Raw genomic sequence first — 22627 nt, 5'->3', positions numbered from 1 at the left:
TTATAAATGAAATCAATTCTTATCGAAGAATTATCAATCAACCGATGAAGTGAAAGTACTACTTCAGGTGTCGCTCTGCATCTTTAACGCGAAAAATTAGTTTTAAGGAAAAAAGAAATTCGATAAAAATGCGATACAATGTTCAATTTTCGCGTAAAACAAATTCACTCCGCGTAAATTGAGGAACGGGTAGATAAGAAAAAGCTGTCTCGTATGAAAAGAAATAATTGAAAATTTTACACAGTTTTTCTGAGGGAGGTATCGATCAGCTGATAACGAGGTTCGTTTATTTTTGGGTTTCAGGGTGTTTGCTGGACAACGCAGCATTTCTTTTACGCGGTATATTATATTTTAAAAAATGTTTCGTGTGAATAGAAATCATTAAAAATTGTACACAATTTTTCTGAAGGAGGTATCGATCAGCTGATAACGAGGTTCGTTTATTTTTGGGTTTCAGGGTGTTTGCTGGACAACGCGGCACCGCGGGGACCGCCCGATGTGCCACCTCGAAATCCTACAATGAGCCGTCTGAACGGAAGACTGCCAGGAAGCCACGCAACCAGCGACCACGAGAGAGACCCTGACCTGGAGCCATCTTGTCTCGTGCGCACCCCCTCCGGCAACTTCTACAATATACCAAGTGAGTACCATCAATTACATTTGCAAGTATCAACAGAGTAAGTTCACCGCCAGGGAAAGATTCGGTCGAGGGTCTTCAGGGTCAACGGGGGTCCTCTTCAGGAAGAGTGCGCGAGGGTGCGTAAGGAAGCGCGAGGGTCTCTTCAGGGTCTCTCGAGTGTTTTTCTGCCTCCATTAGTCACGTCCCGTGAGAAAGCATTTCCCCGGGGACCTGGAGGTCCTGTGGGACCCCGGTGTCGATTTCCAGGCCCTCTTCAGGGATCATCCGGACTCCTTTGAAGGGCCGATACCTCCGTCCAATATCCTTAAACCTGGAATCCTTCTTTTTCCAGGATACTCCTCTTCCTTCTATCCTCTATCTTCAGGTTCATCCATCGACCTCGATGTTTCTTTCCTGTAACAATCCTTCTCTTTGATTCTTTTAAATTATTTAATTTATTTCAACTTTATTCAAAACATCCCTTGAGTTGGAATTTGTAAAAGCGAGGTCCTTGAAAATATCCTTAAAATCCTGGAATTTCTCGCTGGTAGGAAATACTCTTCCATCCTCTGTCTTCGGGATCACTGGTCGACCTTGAAGTGTGTGCCTTTTCTACGTGTGTTTAAGTCGTTCAATTTTTTCTATTTTTAATTAAAAATCCCTTTTCTCCGTGTGTTTGTTGTTGAATTTTTTCTTTTTAAATTAAAAACATCACAAGTCAGTCCCCACTTTTCTCCGGAAAAATCTGGATATTCTCTGAAATTCTCGAGAAGGCGCCAGGACATCTGGTCCTCGTCCTTTGTCTCCTTGTCGAAGGGGTCCTTGAGGAGTGGCGGACCGCTTAGTGTCCTGATTTACGGTCCGTTCCAGTCGACTCCACATTTTGACACTGGCTTGTCGTTTACCGCATCCCGAGGTAAACTCGTCCTTTTGTCGCCCGAAGGTCCTGCAGGACGTCCATGTCCCGAAGACGCGAAGCGCTCCCAAGAGTGCCTTGTTTCTCCCGCTCGATCGATCTATCCGTCTTCTTGAATATCCTGAAATATATGAAATCCCTGCCAAGACAAAAGACGTCAGGAATATCGATGCATCCCAAGATAAACTTAATTTTTGATCGCTCAAGATCCTGTAGAATATCCATATACTGAAGAAGTGCTCCCAAGAGTGCCTTATTTCTCTTGTTAGATCGATCTAACCGTCCTCTTGAATATCCGGAAATATATGAAATTCCTGCCAAGACAAAAGACGTCAGGAATATTATCGCAAGATCCTGTAGACTGTTCATATCCTGAAGAATCGCTCCCAGGAGTGCCTTATTTCTCCTGCTAGATCGATCTATCCGTCTTCTTGAATATTCGGAAATATATGAAATTCCTTCCAAGATAAAGAACGTCAGGAATATTGATGCATCCCAAGATAAACTTAACTTTTTATCGCGCAAGATCCTGTAGATTGTCTATATCCTGAAGAAACGCTCTCAAGAGTGCCTTATTTCTTCTGCTAGATCGATCTATCCGTCTTCTTGAATATCCTGAAATATATGAAATCCCTGCCAAGACAAAAGACGTCAAGAATATTAATGCATCCCAAGATAAACTTAATTTTTTATCGCTCAAGATCCTATAGAATATCCGTATCCTGAAGAAGCGCTCGCAAGAGTGCCTTATTTCTCCTGCTAGATCGATCTATCCGTCTTCTTGAATATCCTGAAATATATGAAATTCCTGCCAAGACAAAAGACGTCAGGAATATCGATGCATCCCAAGATAAACTTAATTCTTTATTGCTCGAAATCTTGTAAACTGTTCATATCCTAAAGAGCGCTCCCAAAAATGCCTTATTTCTCACTCGATAAATTAATCCATCCTGTTAACTATTCTGAAGTGTATACAATTCATATCAGAAGAAGGAACGCCAGGACTAAATAATGAAATAATTATTTGACGGTGAAGCAATAATTAACAATGAATTAAGCAAGACCTCCTGGAGGATCCTCCGATTATCTCGTGAGGTCCAGGACGAGCTGTCCATAAATCATGGTCACCAATTAAAGGAGGCACGTGACGTCCAGGCCCGAAAGTGATGTAGGATAATGGCGGCTCTCGACCCTGAAGAGACCGCCCGAAACCGCCTGATTACAGATATCAGCCTAAGCGTCTAATCGGGGATTCGCCAATTCTTGTGCGAGACCTGCAATTAGCGCAAGCGGATTATAGTCTTCCCATGGAGGCATTAATACCTCCACGAAGTAAACTGGACAGTCCGATGGACATTAAGTCATCCAGAGAGATCCTGAATGGGGGGCCGACAGGATGGCTCGAGATGGTTCGATGATCTTGGTCCTGTAAGGATGGAGGATGTTTTGTTAGGGAAGATAAAGGATACCTTGGTAGAGGTGAAATTAGGAAAGATCCGCTCGATGTGTATTAGAAGTATCGCGATCCTGATCAAGGACTCAATCAGGATGAACAAAGATAATTCGACGATCTTGATCCTGCAAGGACGAAGGATGTTTTGTTGGGGGAGAAAGAGAATATCCTGGTGAAGGTGAAATTAGGAATGGTGTGCTCGAAGTGTATTAGAAGTATCGCGATCCTGATCGAGGACTCAATCAGGATGGACGAAGATAATTCGATGATCTTGGTCTTGTAAGGATGAAAAATGTTTTGTTGGGGAAAAAAAAGGATACCTTGGTACAGGTGAAATTAAGAAAAATGCGCTCGATGTGTATTAGAAGTATCGCGATCCTGATCGAGGACTCAATCAGGACGAACGAAGATAATTCGACGATCTTGATCCTGTAAGGACGAAGAATGTTTTGTTGGGGAAGAATAAGGATACCTTGGTACAGGTGAAATTAGGAAAGATATGCTCGATGTGTATTAGAAGTATCGCAATCGTTATCAAGGACTCAATCAGGATGAACGATGATAATTCGAAGATCTTGGTTCTGCAAGGACGAAGGATGTTAGGGAAGAAAGAGGGTACCATAGTGAAGATGAAATTAGGAACGGTGTGCTCGATGTGTATTAAAAATATCGCAATCCTGATTAAGGAGTCCATCAGGATGAACAAAGATAATTCGATGATCTTGATCCTGCAAGGACGAAGGATACTTTACTAGGGGAAAAAGAGAATACCTTGGTGAAGGGGAAATTAAGAAAAGTGGTATTCAAAAGATAAAGTCGCTGAGGTGGCAACCCAAGAATTAAGTTAGAGAGAATTCGATATTCCCTGAAGATGACTCTGAAGAACAGCGTTATCGCGAGCATATCCGGAGAAAAATAGTGTTTTTCACTATTTAGATTCTCCAAAGAGGACCTTGAAATGTCGCCTAGGCGGCGAGCTGAGAATTTGCATAGAGTCCCTTTAATATACACCATTTGACATTCCCTGAAGACGACCCTGAAGAACAGAGTTATCGCGAGCATATCCGGGAAAAATGGTATTCTCATGATCCAGGGAAAATTTAAAAACGAGGGGGACCGAAGAGATTCCCCCAAGAGGACCTCGAGTTGCCGGGAATTCGCCTAGAGGGTATTCGGTATCCCTGGGAACCTCCTTGAGGATTTAATGGCGCCCGAGTTCGGCCTCACCCTTTGCCGAAACCCACGTCGATAATTCGCCTCGCGTGGCCGGCGCATTACTGGAGTCATGCGAGCCCCGGAAGGTCTCGTTTTTTCGCGTCTTAAGAGGATATGAAAGAGTCAGCCTATATATATGTATATATATATCTGAAAAGTCAAATCGTTGGGGAAAGTATTCCCCGAATCAGGTGTACCGATTCTTTTGAAATTCTACCACGTGAATATGGAGGCCCTAAAGTAGATTCCTGAAACTCATGGAATTTCATTTCATTAAATGCCATTAAATATTTATATATAAATGTCGTTAAGTATTTTTTAAACATTATATCTGCCGAATATATTATAAAGGTTTGAAAAATATTTAAAACCAAAATCGCACGTTTTGCTACCAAAATGCGGAACGAAAATACTGCAAAATTTTCTCGTGTGTTTTTCATACCAATTGAAAGGTTAGATAATAACCCTAAAGTATGAAATGTATTTTTATTATGTGTTTGTAAATGATTAACACTAAATATATGGCATTGAGAATTTCAAGAAATATTTTGGTTATCTTCAAAGAAAGTCTACGAGACATCTTAGGAAATCCGTCGTTTGAGATATTTGGCAGAGATTACAGAAAAATATTTAGAAATTATTCTGGGGTACTGGGGCGGCTTTTTCTTTCTCGAGCTCGCTAGTCTTCGCTCTCGCGACATTCCCCTCGCGCGTTTCTCGCGAAATAAAAATCGGCGGACCCTCCGCGGCATATTAAGTGACCAATCGATGACTGCGCCATGATTCACCGCCAAGGTCTCGGTTCCCGGTCTTCGGGGTCTGCCCTAGGGAGCCGCTTCCAGGACTCCAGGAAGTCCAGCACACACCCTGCTCGCTCGTGCGACACGGGTTCCGTAATTGAGCGAATTTATTTCCCATTTTATTTCCATAATTCTATGTCTACCTCTTTGTGGCCGCGACGCGGTGCGTGCACCTCGATATCGGGATCGCATACAATGGAGTCATTGGGGCCAGTGCACCGTGCACTGTCATTTTCAGAAGTGCACCCCATCAATGGGATCAATGGACACGTCGATGCATCGGTCTTCCTTATTTCTTCTGTCCTTACGTTAGGCGAGCCCTGGTAGCACGGAATAATTTATATATATTTTCTTGAAATCTTTGCCAAATATTTCAAGCGGCAGACTTTTTAAGATATCTTGTAGATTTCATTTGAAAATATTTAAAATATTTGCCGATCGTCTAAATTGACATATTTAGTTTGAATAATTTGTATGAAATAATTTATAAATATGGTGTTGAAATCGTTACCAAATATTTCAAGCGACAGACTTTTTAAGATTTCTTATAGATTTCATTTGAAAATATCTAAAATATTTGCCGATCGTCTAAATTGACATATTTAGTTTGAATAATTTGTATGAAATAATTTATAAATATGGTGTTGAAATCGTTACCAAATATTTCAAGCGACAGACTTTTTAAGATTTCTTATAGATTTCATTTGAAAATATCTAAAATATTTGCCGATCGTCTAAATTGACATATTTAGTTTGAATAATTTGTATGAAATAATTTATTCAAACTAAATTGACATATTTAGTTTGAATAAATTATTTCATACAAATTATTCAAACTAAATTGACATATTTAGTTTGAATAATTTGTATGAAATAATTTCTAAATATGGTGTTGAAATCGTTACCAAATATTTCAAGCGACAGACTTTTTAAGATTTCTTATAGATTTCATTTGAAAATATTTAAAATATTTGCCGATCGTCTAAATTGACATATTTAGTTTGAATAATTTGTATGAAATAATTTATAAATATGGTGTTGAAATCGTTACCAAATATTTCAAGCGACAGACTTTTTAAGATTTCTTATAGATTTCATTTGAAAATATCTAAAATATTTGTCGATCGTCTAAATTGACATATTTAGTTTGAATAATTTTTATGGAATAATTTCTAAATATGTTGTTGAAATCGTTGCCAAATATATCAAGTGACAGACTTTTTAAGATATCTTTCTTCTTTCTTAGATGTCTTGTAAGATATCTTTCCTTGTAAGATATCTTCCGGCAACTCGCTTCGGTTGTTCTCTTTTTTTTTTTTAATTTCACTTAAGAACAAACTGATAACGTTGCTCTTCGTGGTCACCTTCAAGGAATATCGTATGTCATTTTGCCGAATTATCAGTTTGCCGTTTCGGCGATTCCTTGCCCTGAAGACGACTCTTTGTCGAGGCTTTCTTCAGCGAATCGCTTCGAATGACTTCTCGAACTTGATTCCTCATTTTTATCCTTGTAATGCTTTCTCGCTGATGATACCATTGTTCCTCCTTCAAGGTCGGCTTCAAGGAATCGTACCATCCAGGAATTTTAATATCGCGCATCTTATTGAATCCTCGTATATTATACGACTTGTATTCATCATGCTTTGCATTTTAAAATGTCGCGTAACAAAGGGCATTGCAATTTGTTATACCAGATTCACCCGTTGATTTTACATCTTTAAATAAGCTGTTCAGTAAACAAAATTCACGATAAACTTTGCATTTTTTAAGCGAATACGCGTCCAAATTTCCCATATTTCTCCTTTTTTAAATTAAATGCAATGAGCAAGATCAGCGTCAAATTTTATTTGTTAATGTTAAAAGAAAAATTACCCGACTGACGCCTGAAATCTTGCTTTGCAATGTTCAATAAACAAAATTCACGATAAACTTTGCATTTCTAAAGCAATTACACTTATAAATTTCGTACATTTTATATTTTTGTTATTTAATGCAATGAGCAAGACCAAATTTAATTTGTTAATGTTAAAGAAAAAGTATCCGTCTGACTCTTGAAATCTTGTGTTGCAGAGATCCCGAAGAATGAGTACAACAACAAGAACCAGTCCACGGGTAACAGTCCAATAAAGGTGGAGCTACAGAACAATATGGATAGGTAAGGGCTTCTTCTGAATGATTTTTACGGGGAGGAAAACTGGGATTTCGGAAAATCGGACCTCTGGGAACGCTTCTGTATGTACCTCTTCAAAGTGGCCTCTCGACACCCTTCATGAATCACCCATTGGGATGTCCGGGCACAATGAGTCAATGTTTGGAGGGTGAATCGGTGTCCGAGGTTTCTCTGGAGAATCGCTCGTGACCGTGAAGGAATTCTCTGTGGCGGCTCTTCGAGGCTGCCGCCCTGAAGAGCGTCTCTTCTTTGCGCGGCTTTAACATGAGAAATTCTCGCGTCGAACGAGAGGACCCGATTCGACTCGGCGCTGCCACGTGGTTCTTTAAAGAATAAGAGAAACGAGACTTTAGGGCGTTCTCAAAATTTTCCTCGAGCTTGGAGAGAAATTTGGAAAAAGGGCGGTTTTTGAGTTGCAAATTCAGAGAGGACATTTCGAGACAGCGAATTGATGGGGTAGATTTTATGGAATTTTTTTTAATTTCGGTGTAAAGAATGGGAAAAACGAGGCTTTAGTGCACCCTCAAAATTTTCCTCGAGCTTGGAGAGAAATTTGGAAAAAGGGCAGTTTTTGAGTTGCAAATTCAGAGGAGCAGATTTCGAGACAGCGAATGGATGGGATAATTTTTATGGAATTTTTTTTAATTCTGCTTTAAAGAATGGGAAAAACGAAGCTTTAGAGCGTTCTCAAAATTTTCCTCGAGCTTGGAGAGAAATTTGGAAAAAGGGCGGTTTTTGAGTTGCAAATTCAGAGAGGACATTTCGAGACAGCGAATTGATGGGGTAGATTTTATGGGAATTTTTTTAATTTCGGTGTAAAGAATGGGAAAAACGAGGCTTTAGTGCACCCTCAAAATTTTCCTCGAGCTTGGAGAGAAATTTGGAAAAAGGGCGGTTTTTGAGTTGCAAATTCAGAGGAGCACATTTCGAGACAGCGAATGGCTACGATATATTCTGAGGATTATTTCTTAAATTTCGCTTTAAAAAAAGGGAAAAAAAGCTTTAGGGCGTTCACCAAATTTTCCTAGAGCTTGGAGAGAATCTTGGAAAAAGGGCGATTTTTGAGTTGCAAATTCAGAGGAGCACATTTTGAGATAGCGAATAGCTATGATACATTTTGAGGAATATTTTTAAAATATTTGCAAATATTCACTTATGATCGAATGCGTCCATAGTTAGAATATAAAGAAGGCACGAAGGGAAAGGAAATACGTGACTTTTGACCGTATTCAAGATTTCTCCCCGAAACTGACGACTCGGAAAATTGGAAAAGACGTCTCGAGATAACGGGAGCCCGAAGTAGAATCTTGGGAAATATTTACAAAGGATCGCTTATCAGTGGACGCGTCCATCAGTCAGGATACGATCGGTAAGGTTTCCCAGGGAAAAGTCCGTCGGCTTATCGCGAAGAGACAAAACCGTCAAATTTCCTCTATCAGACCCGTCAAGCTTTCGCTGGAAAAAGTAGCTTTGTTCGTTTTGCTTACACTTTCTACACTTTTGCGAAAAGTTTACACTGGCGGACATAAATGCCTCCCCTGCAGATACGGCATCGCCTGTGCAGGTTGGAAGGGCATCGATGTCTCCCAGTGTGCACTTCTGGGGTTCGTTTTGACGGAAGTTACGCAGAAGTCGCTTTTCCTTTTTGCGAGGGCATCTACCCCGAGAGTAGACTTCCTCTACACTTTCTACCCTCGATCCCGAGCTAGTGCAAGATGTCACAAAGCGTAATCCGCGAATTCGGCGGCAAATTTGAAAATTGAAAAAGCCAGCAAAGAGGAAAATACAAAGTTCGTTCCAAGATCTCAACGCAATATAAATATAAATAACGATCAATACATTTTCTTCGGGTATAGAACGATATAGCGATTCAATTTTCTACGTAATCCTTGAGAAATTGTACAATCATGATTTATTACAAATTGTGTATTGATCTGTAATTTATCCATTTACAATTATTATGTATTTCTGCATCATATATTATCCCTATCGTCGCAAAATCCCATACTGTCCCGCTAAATCGGCCATCTTGTATTTTCTTGAGCTTTCTTGAGCTTTCTGGCGTTCGTAGGCGAAAGTGTATCTACCCTTCTGTACCTTTGAAGAAAAGTGTACTATCCTCCTTACCCCCTCGAGGGTAGAAAGTGCAGATAACGCAAACAAACCGTGAAATTTCCTCGAGGAGACTCGTCAAGCTTTCCCTGGAAAAAGTGTCTGGCGCGTGTAATCTCGATTTTGGAAATTTTCCGCCGAGCCGGAAACGTCCCGTCAAGAAGGAGCGATCGGTCATGAAGGGACGTTTGGTTTCTCTCGGGGCCTGACATATTTCGGGAAGACCGATCGCTTTTGGTCGAACTAGATCTCCGGGAAGGCGGCCTGGCCTTCGTCAACTTTATCGGCGGAAGGAAAGCAAACGGCCCCTTGACGTAGGAGCGGCCATCTTGTTTAAATATTTTCCGGTTCTCGGGAATCTCCCGGCTTCGCCCACTTGCCCGAGATAATTCCGCTCCCATGGGAAGCGAAATATCCGGGGAACTGGGAATATGAAACCGGGTTAAACAATTTCATTATGCTAATCGGTATTCTTCGTTCGAGTGGGATTTAAATACCCGGAGCTCCCTTTTTCGCTTCTGGTTTTGAAATCATTTTTCATTCCTGAATTTTCTCCGGTTTACTGATCGCGAGTAATAACAAAATGTGGAAAATCAGACACGGTTGGGTCATTTCGTTGTGCAAGTCCGTTTTTTGACTGAGGTGGAATTTCAATGCCTGGAGTTGGAAATGGGACTTGCTTTGGGATAGTTTTTAGTTCCTGAATTTAGCCTAAGTTGCTCATCTCGAGTAATAATATAATTTGGAAAATCAGACACGGTTGGGTAATTTCATTATACAAGTCCGTTTTTTGGCTGAGGTGGAATTTCAATGCCTGGAGTTGGAAATGGCACTTGCTTTGGGATAGTTTCTGATTCTTGAATTTCATCTAGTTTACTCATCGAGAGTAATAGCAAAATTCGGAAAATAAGACACGGTTGGATAATTTCATTATACAAGTCCGTTTACTAATTGTTAGTTGGGATGGAATTTCAATGCTCGGAATTTGAAATGGGGCTTGTTTTTGGAGGTTTGCTTAGGGATAGAATTTGATTCTTGAATTTCATCTAGTTTACTCCTCGAGAGTAGTAACAAAATTCGAAATTTTCTCACTGTATATTTACACGTATTTTATTGTCATTATATATATAATATGTATTTTTTGTCACAATATGTATTTTATTGTCATTGATTTCAGGGTACCATTGCCTTACGGTCACGCGCCGTCGATGATCCCGATGAGGAGACAAAGTATTCGCTGTCACTTCCGCAAGGGGATCAAATGGTGCAGCTGGAAGCTGATCGCCATCGTCGTGATAATGGTATCACTCTGCCTGACGGCAGCCCTAACCTACGTAGCCGGTGAGACCTTGAAATCCAAACATCTCCAAAGCACAATATCCCCTCATAACCTTTCCAATCGACCGACGATATAATTTTTTACAATTTTCTAATCAGCGTCGAACGTGGTCAACTGGTCTTATCAAGGAGCTAAGGCATGCACGGTGTTGGTGAGCAACAACGTGGAGTCCAAGGTCGTCGCCTCGGAGGCGAACAAGACGTCCTCTTCGACGAGCTCTTCAGCTTCCGGACGACCTAGACAGCAGTCCTCGTCGGGAGGTAATTACCCGGCTCGATTGTTAAATGGTAGTAACACTCGCAAGCGTAGAGACACCGTTGATAACCAGCATGCCCGAGTGTCGCACCACCCTGGAACGGCCGACCCTGAAGAGACCTCGACCTCGAGGTCTGCCGACTTTTTGCATGAGAGGGCCACGGTTGTGCATGAGCAGCATGCGGATGATCAGGTGAGCGTAGAACTCTCCACCGAGGCCACCCTGGTCCCCGGTGGCCTTGAAGTGGACCCTGAAGAAGCGCCACCCTTGGCTAAGGTCAATGTGAATGTCTCCGATGGGCAAGCTAACGCCACCCGCGACCTTGAATCCTCTGATCCCGATCCTTCCAACGTGGTGACTGCTTCTGGTCATCAAGTGGACCTTGAAGAGGCGCCACCCTTCGATAAGGTCAATGTGAATGTCTTGGATGGGCAAGCTAACGCCACCCGCGACCTTGAATTCTTTAATCCCGATCCTTCCAACGTGGTGGCTGCCTCTGGCCTTGAAATGGACCCTGAAGAGGCGCCACCCTTGGTTAAGGTCAATGTGACGCCACCCGCGACCTTGAATCCTCTGATCCCGATCCTTCCAACGTGGTGGCTGCCTCTGGCCTTGAAATGGACCCTGAAGAGGCGCCACCCTTGGTTAAGGTCAATGTGAATGTCTCCGATGGGCATGGTAGTGTGACCCGCGACCTTGAATCCTCTGATCCCGATCCTTCCAATATGGTGGTTACCTCTGGCCTTGAAATGGACCCTGAAGAGGCGCCACCCTTGGTTAAGGTCAATGTGAGTGTCTCCGATAGGCAAGGTAGTTCTACCGATGACCTTGAATCTTTCCACCTTGATCCCTCCTTGGTGTCTGCTTCTGGTTACCGCACACTTTATGGGGAATCCACGGTTCCTGTTGGTCCCTTCGAGGTCAGTCCCTCCGGAGCTGAAGACGTTGAAATAGTGACGAATAAGTCCCTCGAACTTGTGAGCAAGTCCGAAGAAGGCCCTGAAAATAGGAGTACTGGATCCGCTAATAGAGACTCTGAAGACTTGCCGAAGAGGAAAGAGGAATGGAAGACGTCCACTGTTGATGATACCAAAATGGAAACCTTGGTACCACCCAATGTCAAAGATGAAGAGGTCGCTGAGAAAGATTTTGGGATGGTTCGAGATGGTCCCTTGAACGTGGAGGTACCTGAAGAGTCCATTGATGACCTGCCGAAGAGCGAAGAGGAATGGAAGACGTCCACTGTTGATGATACCAAAATGGAAACCTTGGTACCACCCAATGTTAAAGATGAAGAGGTCGCTGAGAAAGATTTTGGGATGGTTCAAGATGGTCCCTTGAACGTGGAGGTACCTGAAGAGTCGATCGGTACGTCGACTTCAGGTATTAAAACCGATGTCACCGAACTTGAAAACTCTGGGACCACTAAAATGGATTCTAGTACCGAAGAAACAATGTCCACGATTGAAGACGGAGGTTTTACTACGAATAAAGCGACCTCTGAAGGGAAAGATGAAGAGCAAAATGCGAAAGCTGGGCTTACCGAAGCCGAATCCTCTGAGCCCGGTACCAGAAGAGCGGATGTCGGAAAAGGAACGACGGAACCTGAAGAAGTCGATCTTGTCAAGCCTCCGGAAGAGGCCATCGGGGTCGTAAAAAAGGGCGCCTCCGAGTCCAAGGATGAATCCCTGAAGAGCGTGCTCCATGACTCGGGGGTGATAAAGGAGACCGGGGAGCTATCCCGTTCCTCGTCTTCGGCGGAATCCCCCGAAATCGTGGCGAAGGATCCCGAGGGATCCGAAGAGCTCCAGCGGGACTACCCGGTCCCGATTTACACCTTCAACCAGGACGAGGTGGAGATAATAAAGCTTCATCAAGACCCTGAAGTGATCGGAAAACATCCGAACCCTGGCTCGAGCCATAAAAGCGAGGAAGAGCGGTTCTCCAAACACCAATCAGACCCTGAAGACCGAGAAAGAGCAGACCTCCGGGTGATCATGCGCGAGGGGAACGACGAGGAGTTCCTGAGGGAGTTCGAGGAGCGCTTCCACAAGGTACCGGTCCAGGACTACGATGACGATGAGGCGACCTCGCGCACCCCTCTATCATCAACCACACCCCCTTCCCGACGAAACCCCGAAGTCGTGGCCGAACCTCCGCGTCCTCCAGAGGTCCAGACCGTAGAAGTGGAAGCTCTTCAGGGTAGACGGCTGCTGGTGAACCTGACCATCTCGGCGGAGACCTCGACCGGCTCTTCGAGGTCCTCGGAGCCCATCTACGTGCTCTCCGTGTCCGTACCCACCGGAGAGTCGAACTTCCTGCCGGAGATCAACATCGCCCCTGTGGTGGCGCACCAAAATGCCGGACCAGTTGCCGAAGAGGTTGCCGAAGAACCCCTACCGCCCCCGCCGAGGCCTCCCGCCTCGCCCCCTCCACCCTGGAGCGGGGGCGAGTGCGAATGCTCCTGTCCTTGTCTGGACTCTGACGAAAGGGACAACTTTCCAGACGGTCTTGCCGACCTGGACGGGGATAATGCCACCCTGACCGAGGAGGAGCTCTTCGAGGAACAGCCTGAGGAAGTGGAGACCAGGGCGCCCATTTTAAGCACCTCTGAAGGCCGCCTCGAAGAGGAGGCTCAAGAGACTTCCACGAGATCGGTACCCTCCCTTAGTCCCGGGAACGACTCCCTCGACTCCTCCTCGGTCACCTCCGTCTTCAGCGAAGATGCGTCCTGGTGCACCACGCCGCTTCCTCCAGAACCCACTATTCTCATCCTCGAAGGTGAGGCCGCGTGTTCTCTTATGCTCTCACTCCACTCTGCATGGTGAATCCGACCTGGTACCACAAATCGTACAAAATCTTTAACACCCTGAACACGGTGCTATTTAGATGTACGGGCGAAATTCGTCTGACCGTGCAGGCAATATTGGACCTAACGTCGGGCGCCTTTGGCGCTCTTAGTAGGTTAAGTGAAACCCCCCTCAAATCAGTCGATCCAAATAAACATTTCTTTTTTTTTAGAGTATTGAACCAAATCGTTTAAAACTTTGACACATGACTCGTGAACACCGAGGAATTATCCTGCCACTTTCGAAATTTGAATTTTCAAAATATAGTCATTATCTGCGATGTTTAGCCTGGTAATAAATACCTACGATATTTCCAAAGGAAGCTGATAACATATGCTCAAAATTTATAACTTTAATGAAACAAAGCAATTTCATTCAGATATTCGATTAAGAAACTCGGTAGAGTTTCGCGCCAAATATATACAGAGAGGCGTGAAACCCTGACCTAGACATTATCTGCGATGTTTATCCTAGTACTAATTTTCTAAAATATTTCCAAATGAAACTGATAAGATATGTTCTAAATTCATAACGTCAGTTATCGATACAGGGTCAGAAGATTAGAGGATATAGAGGTTCAATAGAGATACTTCATTGAGACTCGGTGAACAGTAAATCAGGGATAACGACCTCGCATGATCAGTTTATCACATGTATGAGTGATAAAACCTTTAGTCGGATTCACCCTGTACGAGGTTCAGGCTTCCGGATTCCCTATCACCGACCTCGGTGAGGGGAAATCCGACATCCCGGGTTAACACCTCTAGTGAGAACCACGTAAGTCACTAAATGTGTTGAGTGTTAGTCGGCACCCTTTTCTGTGTAACTAACCCTGGGAATAAAGTCTCCTCTCTGCTGGACCCTCTTTGGCTTGTACTCGATGTCGCTTGGTAGCTTGTCTCTTTACACCCCGCACCCCTAGGTCTTGATAACCGTAGACGTATCTATTAGACGTAACTAGATCCCAAGTAATAGTCGATTAACCACCGGTACCGACCTAGAAGAGCACCCTGAGGAGAGGACTCCGATAGGGAGCTATAGTCTCTTGGGGCCAACCTGGAAGTAGAGTAGGCGGCACGAAATGGTCATGAAAAGATGAATAAGAGTCAACAGATAGGAACAATGGAGTCATTACAGATAGATGTTGCACCCGGGTGGTCGCAACATCCGCGGAGTTGGGTCCTCATTTTGGATTTTTCCTCAGGTGCAAGGACCTTCCCAGCGAGGTCCTTCCCTCCGGATGGCACGACTTTTGCTCAAGTCGCCCTCGGCCAGCGACTCAGCATGGAAATCCCACCCTATGGGTACTGGAACATGCAGTTTTACCAATCGGAGGCTGCATACGTTCGTTTTGACTACAGCATCCCTCGTGGTGCCAGCATCGGCGTCTACGCACGAAGGAACGCCCTGCCCACGCACACGCAGTACGACCTCCTGGAGGTCCTTAGCGGCTTCAAAGCTCGCACCACCAGGGCCTCACATGTTAGTATCATATGTGTTTCTCCTGTTTAGCCATTTCTCCTGGCTCCTCGACATCCTCTTCAAGACCTTACGTGTACTTCTCTTCGCCGCTTCCGTCAGTCCCTCGCTATCCTCTTCAAAGTCGCCCCCCTAGAGTGTTCCATGTCACTGTGGATGTGTGTGTCATTTCCTTCCACATCCCCGTCCATTCTTCAACATCCTCTTCAAGATCTCACGTGTTGGTCCTTTTTCGCCTTTTCCGTCCGTTTCTCTTTATCGGTTCACCTATCGCGTACTAGTATTCTGTGTGTCTGTCCTGCTTCGTAATTTCTGCTAGTTCCTCAATGTCCTCTTCAAGGTCTTGTGTGGTTCCTTTTCATTTAGGTCGTTTCTATCCGTTCCTCGGTATTCTCTTCGGAATCTCGTGTGTTGGTCCTTTTTCACCACTTCTGGCTGTTCCTCGGCATCTTCTTCAACGTTTGACCAAACCAATCTAAAGTGCATTGAAGCCTCTTCCTATACCCTAAAAAGAATAAATATCCATATTACGAACATGCACTTTTTAAAAATATTCATAAAATTCATGCCCTTTTAGTACATAAGGTTGTAGTTGAATTACACATTTCATATCCTAAAAGTGAATTACCACACATTTATACCACACATTTCGAAATGAACTTACAATTTGGTGACATTGAAAGTTTGCAGAATTACGTGGGAAAATTGTTAAACTCGTGTACTAAATTTATGACACATTTCATAAATTGATTACACATATGTTATAAAATTAGTACACCATGTCTGAATGAAACCTCCAACCAACATGTTACAAAATTTTCATATCTTTTTTTAACAGTGTGTACGTGTCCTCAAAATGTACCATCATGAAATTACAATGATATTAATTATTAATTAATTGTTCCCAAAGCAGCCATCCATCAAGAAGGAGGTAACGCATTACATGGAGCCCGGCCATTGGTTCCTCTCTCTGTACAACGACGACGGGGACCCCCAGGAGGTGGCCTTCATCGCCATCGTAGCCGAGGACATGACCCACAACTGCCCCAACGGATGCAGCGGCAAGGGCGAGTGTCTCCTGGGCCATTGTCAGTGCAACCCTGGTTTCGGGGGTGAAGATTGCAGCGAGAGCGTATGCCCCGTTTTGTGCAGCCAAAGAGGAGAGTATATCAATGGCGAGTGTCAATGCAACCCCGGGTGGAAGGGAAAAGAGTGCTCTCTTCGACATGACGAGTGCGAGGTCCCGGACTGCAACGGGCACGGCCACTGCACCAACGGAAAGTGCAACTGCGTCCGCGGGTACAAGGGAAAGTTCTGCGAGGAGGTGGACTGTCCGCACCCCACGTGCTCGGGGCACGGATTCTGCGCCGAGGGCAGCTGCATCTGCAAGAAGGGCTGGAAAGGTGCAGACTGCAGCCAGATGGATAAGGAGGCCCTGCAGTGCTTGCCCGACTGCACCGGACATGGCAACTTCGACCTGGAGACGCAGACATGCCTCTGCGAGCCTCTCTGGTCCGGCGACGACTGCTCCAAAGGTTCGGCACCATCCTCTTCTATACCCTCGTCGTACTCTTCGAGGTCTCTTAACCCTTTTAACACGGAACCATTTCGACATATGGGCGAAATTCGTATGACCGTGCAGGCAATATTGGACCTAACGTCAGGCGCCTTTAGTCGTTCTTAGTAGCCGAAGGGTTAAGGTGATATGAAAGTGTGATATTTATGTACGTAACAAAAAGTCAAAATGTTTATAAAAGCTTTTGCTAAACTGGATCCACCGAATTATCTGAAACCTTTAACACGTGATTATGGAGGCCCTAAGGAATAACGCGCTGCTCGCTTAAGAAATTTTGAAATTGAAATTTCATGGACGTCTCTTTGACGTGACGTTAATACGTTTTAGACTTGTAACCATGTCTCTGCGTCTCTTCCAGAACTCCGCAAAACTTCTTTTTTTTTTTTAATACAAAATTGTTTATAAAGAAATGTTGAAATTCAAAATTTCATGAACGTCTCCTTGACGTTAATACCTGGTAGACTTGTAACCATGTCTCTGCGTCTCTCCCAGAACTCCGTAAAATTTCATTTTTTTAAATACAAAAATTGTTTATAAAGAAATNACTGGAAAAAATACAAAAATTGTTTATAAAGAAATATTGAAATTCAAAATTTCATGGACGTTTCTTTGACCTGACGTTAATACCTGGTAGACTTGTAACCATGTCTCTGCGTCTCTTCCAGAACTCTGCGACCTGGACTGCGGCCCCCACGGGCACTGCGTTGATAACGCCTGCGACTGCATTACCGGCTGGTCCGGGGAGCTGTGCAACCTGAAGCAATGCGACCCCAGGTGCAACGAGCACGGCCAGTGCAAAAACGGCACCTGCCTCTGTGTCACAGGTTGGAATGGGAAGCACTGTACCATGGAGGGATGTCCTAATGCATGTTCGGGACATGGCCAGTGTAAGGTCAACGCCGATGCCCAATGGGAGTGTCGCTGCTACGACGGCTGGGACGGGAAGGACTGCAGCGTCCTCCTGGAGCAGAACTGCAACGACGGCAGGGACAACGATAAAGGTACCCCCGGAGTTCAGGAACAACCTGGTCAATTGTCCAGAAAGTCATTGCGATAGTTGCTCTTCAAAGTGGAGGGACGAAACTTTACCCTGAAGTCGAGCAACTTGATCGGCCTCGGTAAACCGAATTTATTTCTCCAGGCATTCTTTTCGAAATTCTAATTTCGAACGTAACGAGACTTCCCTCTAGGTCTCGTGTTTCATCTTCCGAAGTTTCAGGCAATTCCGCTAAGTGCCGTTCATTAAAAGTGTCTTTTTAAAACTGGCTTAAGGGGGTGTGAAAGTGGCATCCGAGGGGTCAATTGTTCATTATACTTTCGTACGAACTGAGCGTACCGAAGCGATTCAAACTTTACAACGTTAACATGGAGGCTATAAGGAAGGTCCTGACACTCGTGAAATTTCATTTCTTATAAATAATGTTGAAAAAATTTATAAACAAATTTTAAAAAATCTGAAATGTTATGTGTCACATTCCTTACAGCCTTTATATTCACATTGTTAAGTTTGAAACCGTATATCCAGTGTATAGAGAAGGTTCATAAACGAAAGCTCTTTAACGCCACTTTCTCATCGCCTTAAGGCGAAGAGATCTCATTTATGAAAGTTTTTCCTAAACCAGGTGTATCGAATTATTTCAAAGTTAACAACGTGAACATAAAAGCTATATGGAAGGTCCTGACAGCCGTAAAAAATTTGAATATTTAAAAAATGTTATAGGTATTTAAGAAATGTTTCATTAAAAATGAAATTTCATGGGTTTCCGGACCTTCCGTACAGCCCCCACATTCACGTCGAAAGCTTTAAAAGGATTCGGTGCACTCAGTTTGAAGAAAAGTGTCACGAAAGATCGACCTCTCGCATCCCCTTAACGGCAGAAATTTCCTGACTTTCTGGATAACGCGATATATGATCCCCTGGGTCTATTCGAGGTCGTAGAAGATGCTAATCGGGGTCCTCTCTTCCTCAGATGGTCTCGTCGACTGCGCCGACCCCGAGTGCTGCAGCAACCACATCTGCAGGAGCAGCCAGCTCTGCGTCTCCGCCCCGAAGCCGATCGACGTGTTGCTGAGGAAGCAGCCGCCCGCCATAACGGCCTCCTTCTTCGAAAGGATGAAGTTCCTCATAGACGAGGGTAGTCTGCAGAACTACGCTCGCCAGGAGACCTTCAACGAAAGGTGAGCACCCTCGAGGACTACCCTCTAACCTAGGGCGTACCTGAAGAGGAGCGGAGAATCTTTGCTGGAGAACCCAGGTCCTTCCGGATAGGTTTCACGGCGCCGACGACGTCTCCCCGTATATATATACATATACACCGTAAATATATACAATGGCGGACATGAATGCCTCCCCTGCAGATACGGCATCGCCTGTGCAGGATAGGAGGGCATTGATATCTCCCAGTGTACAATGGCGGACATGAATGCCTCCCCTGCAGATACGGCATCGCCTGTGCAGGATGGGAGGGCATTGATGTCTCCCAGTGTACATACGTACCGTGCGCTCGGTCGAAATGTACTTGGCGCGGGACTCTGCCGAGTACCCTGGTGTACCTGTTCGCGCGCGCGCGCCTAGACACTGGGACACAGGTGCATAGATATATATGATATTCTCTGCGTTGTTGTGACCCGTGTGAAATCACATCCCAACAGTTTTGTACATATGTTTTCTACGTACGTGTGCGCGAGTGTGTGCCCTGCACTCCCCGTCTCTATATCCGGACATGTATACATATGCGCGACATGTCTCCTCTCACCTGTACCCTGGATATATCGGGACTCCTCGTCTCTACGCGAACCTGTCACCTGACCGAGTGGAGCTTGCGTGAATGTGTGCGAATCCATGTACGAGCCATGTGCTTTATGGGGGAAGATGAAAATCTATGACGACGCGGTAGGGTCGAATCAGCTGATCGCGGCCGAGATAGGTTTCCACGGGCGCTCGTACACTTCCGGTCTTGACAGGCCTCCTTCTCTTCGGCTCTACTCTTTCTCTCTTTCTCTCTCTCACTTTCTCTGCCTAGTGGAAAATAGTATATAAACGTTACACCGAGCGAGTCGGGAGAAGTACCGTGTACCTATACTTCGAAAACGAGGCACTTCGGAGAGGAAATCTTTCGTACAAAGGTTTCATGGAAAAAAAGTCACATCTAAACCCTCGAATCTTCCCTTCGTTAAGTACGTTTCGAGTCACTAAGAGATTCCAACGACCTCCACGCGGTGTATCTCAAACCGCTCGAATGTACTTGGCGCGGAGCTCTACCGAGTTCGGCCCGCGGCATTAAACCGTCATAACTCAAAAAGTACTCAACGAAAACCTATGTTATTATAGTTCATTTGAAAGCTCTCGAGATAAGCTTGAAGAATATCCATTGAAAAATCCAGATTTTCCTTCGAGAGACCGGAAGTGGCCTTCATATGGTCTTCAAACCGTCCGAGATCGAACCAACGGTGACTCCTCGGGTTCCCTTACATGAAATGAAACTTTTGCACGATAGATTCTTCTAAAAGATGTTTCGCTTCCGACCTATAAATTGATAATGCTTCACCGCCTCACCCTGTGTACAGGAGAGCTGTATGTTATATTAATGCATTTCCCCGCTCGCACCCCTCCTAAACCCCACCCCCCCGGGACTCGATTCTCTCTTCTTCTCTCCCTTAACACACCATTTTAACTGGGCTCTGTTTTATCCTTGCTGCTCGATCAGTGTGTTCTGGAATCACTTCAACACCAGGTAAGAAACGAGGTCGCTAATTTCGAGAGGAACGAAGCCTCATCATTTCGTAGTTCGAGTTTGACGGAAGTAGCTGTGCTGCATCTCGCGGGTCCTTGCGTTGCATACGCGGTGCGATAAGAGATAAGGTGGATTTTAAATTCGCGATCCGACCTGGACGAAGAGTCAGTTTAGAGGCCGTTTCATGCGAGCTGGCACTACTTGATGAACCTTACCGTTAGCCTTCACTGTTTACACCGTTACTCGTTGCATGGTTAAGTTTCCTTATTCCTTCGTTATGTGGTTCGTGGTCTTTCAGTTGAGCTTCCGACTTTGTGTTACTCGTAATCGTGTTGTGTCCTCTATATGGATATCAGAGACCGACCTCTTCGACTGTTGGTCGAGGTCGGCCGATGTTGCGCCTCCCCGAGTTCTGATTTTCACTCTACTTTGTACCTGAGTATCGAAAGAGACATGTCTTGCTTACCTTCCGGTCCATCTGTCATACTTAAGGTGATGTGAAAGTCCCGTCGAAGAGGTTTTGTTTATACAACTTTCCCCCCAACTCGGTTTAACGAATAGTTTGATACTTTACAACGTGAATAGGAAGAGTATAAGGAAGGTCCTGAAACTCATGGAATTTCAATTCTTTTCTAATTTGTTTATAGGTATTTTTAAAATAATTTATAAAAAATGAAATTTCATAGAAAACTGTTCGTAGGAAAGTTTTATGAACGATTGAGCTTTCGGATGCCACTTTCACATCCCCTTAATAGGAATATTAACCCTTTGATCACGGAGCTATTTCGACACACTGAGGCAAAAATGAGGTACTTGAAATCAAATGGACTAATAATATTAATTGAAATATTGTTGAACTTCAAAGTTTACCAAACTGTTTAACCAAAATCTTTTAGTTAAATGGAGCAAACAAGTTTCGTCAAATGAACGAAATAATGAATGAAAATGAATGAATGAAATTAATGAATAAACAAAAATGAATGAAATAAATGAATGAATGAAAATGAATGAAATCAATGAATGAAATCAATGGATGAACGAAAATTAATGAAATTAATGAATGGACGAAAATGAATGAAATTAATGAATGGACGAAAATGAATGAATGAAATAAATTAATGAAATAAATAAATGAATGAAATTAATGAATGAACGAAAATGAATGAAATGAAATTCGACTCGCTCAACCGAAATATTTTTCGCTCCGAAGCGATACCAATTTCAGCGAAACAATTTTATCCAATTTTTATCCGATTTTTTTCCTACGCAAAGTAGGATTTCAACTTCATTGAACTTCCCCTTTATGAATTATTTGAAGACAGAGGTTCCAAGTAGAATCAAAATTACAACTCGGGTCAGGAGGAATAATACTCCTCGAGGAGGTGCATCGGCGAGTGTCGTAGTGATTTGTGGTAGTAGTTCCAAAAAAACAACTCGAGGTTCCTTGCTAATTGTCCTTCCCTTTGGCAGCCGTTCAGCCGTGGTCCGAGGTCGCGTGGTGACCTCTCTTGGCACCGGGTTGATGGGTGTCAGGGTGAGCACCAGCACGCCTCTGGAAGGCTTCACCCTGACGAGAGACGATGGCTGGTTCGACCTCCTGGTGAACGGTGGAGGAGCCGTGACTCTTCAATTCGGCAGGTCGCCCTTTAAGCCCCAAAGCCACATCGTCTTCGTCCCCTGGAACGAGGTGAGGTCAAATAAGGTTCTCCAGGTGTTCTCCAATTCATTGTGTTTTCTTATGAATTGTTCGAAACGAGAGAATTATTTTGTATTAATATTTTATTATTTTTTTAATTATTTTTTTTCTTAATTTTTTGAATCGAGAAAAGTCCTCCTTAGTAATTGCCTGCAAGGGGATAGTTGTTTCTTATTATTTATTTTAAACGAGAGAATTATTTCTTATTCAGTATTTGAAATGAAAGAATTACGTCTTATTAATTATTTGAAAGGAGAGAATTATTTCTTATTAAAATATATTTTTTTTAATTTCTTGAAACGAAAATGCTCTTTAGTAGTTACCTGCAAAAAGAGAACTGTTTCTTATTATTTATTCGAAACGAGAGCATTATTTCTTATTAAGTGTTTAAAATGTGAGAATTATATATATAT

General features: G+C 43.8%; 1 protein-coding gene across 2 annotated transcripts in view; it reads left to right on the top strand.

Moving 5' to 3' along the window:
• The window catches only part of LOC105702851 (teneurin-m), a 47077-nt gene that overhangs the window by 14770 nt on the left and 9680 nt on the right, over positions 1–22627 (top strand). For both annotated transcript variants that reach the window (XM_012430752.2, XM_012430751.2), the window contains exons 2-10: positions 458–640; positions 7074–7158; positions 10463–10626; positions 10723–10884; positions 14934–15211; positions 16119–16743; positions 17450–17785; positions 18755–18962; positions 21989–22205. In XM_012430752.2, the coding sequence (XP_012286175.1) occupies positions 520–640; positions 7074–7158; positions 10463–10626; positions 10723–10884; positions 14934–15211; positions 16119–16743; positions 17450–17785; positions 18755–18962; positions 21989–22205 (2196 nt within the window). In that variant the 5' untranslated portion in view covers positions 458–519. The remainder of the gene's footprint in view (positions 1–457; positions 641–7073; positions 7159–10462; positions 10627–10722; positions 10885–14933; positions 15212–16118; positions 16744–17449; positions 17786–18754; positions 18963–21988; positions 22206–22627) is intronic.

The sequence above is a fragment of the Orussus abietinus genome, unplaced genomic scaffold (genome assembly GCF_000612105.2).
Source record: "Orussus abietinus isolate OABI.00-Male unplaced genomic scaffold, Oabi_2.0 scaffold332, whole genome shotgun sequence".
NCBI classification, from domain to species: domain Eukaryota; kingdom Metazoa; phylum Arthropoda; class Insecta; order Hymenoptera; family Orussidae; genus Orussus; species Orussus abietinus.
Note: the sequence above shows the minus strand (reverse complement) of the source record. Positions and strands in the feature narration are given on the sequence as shown.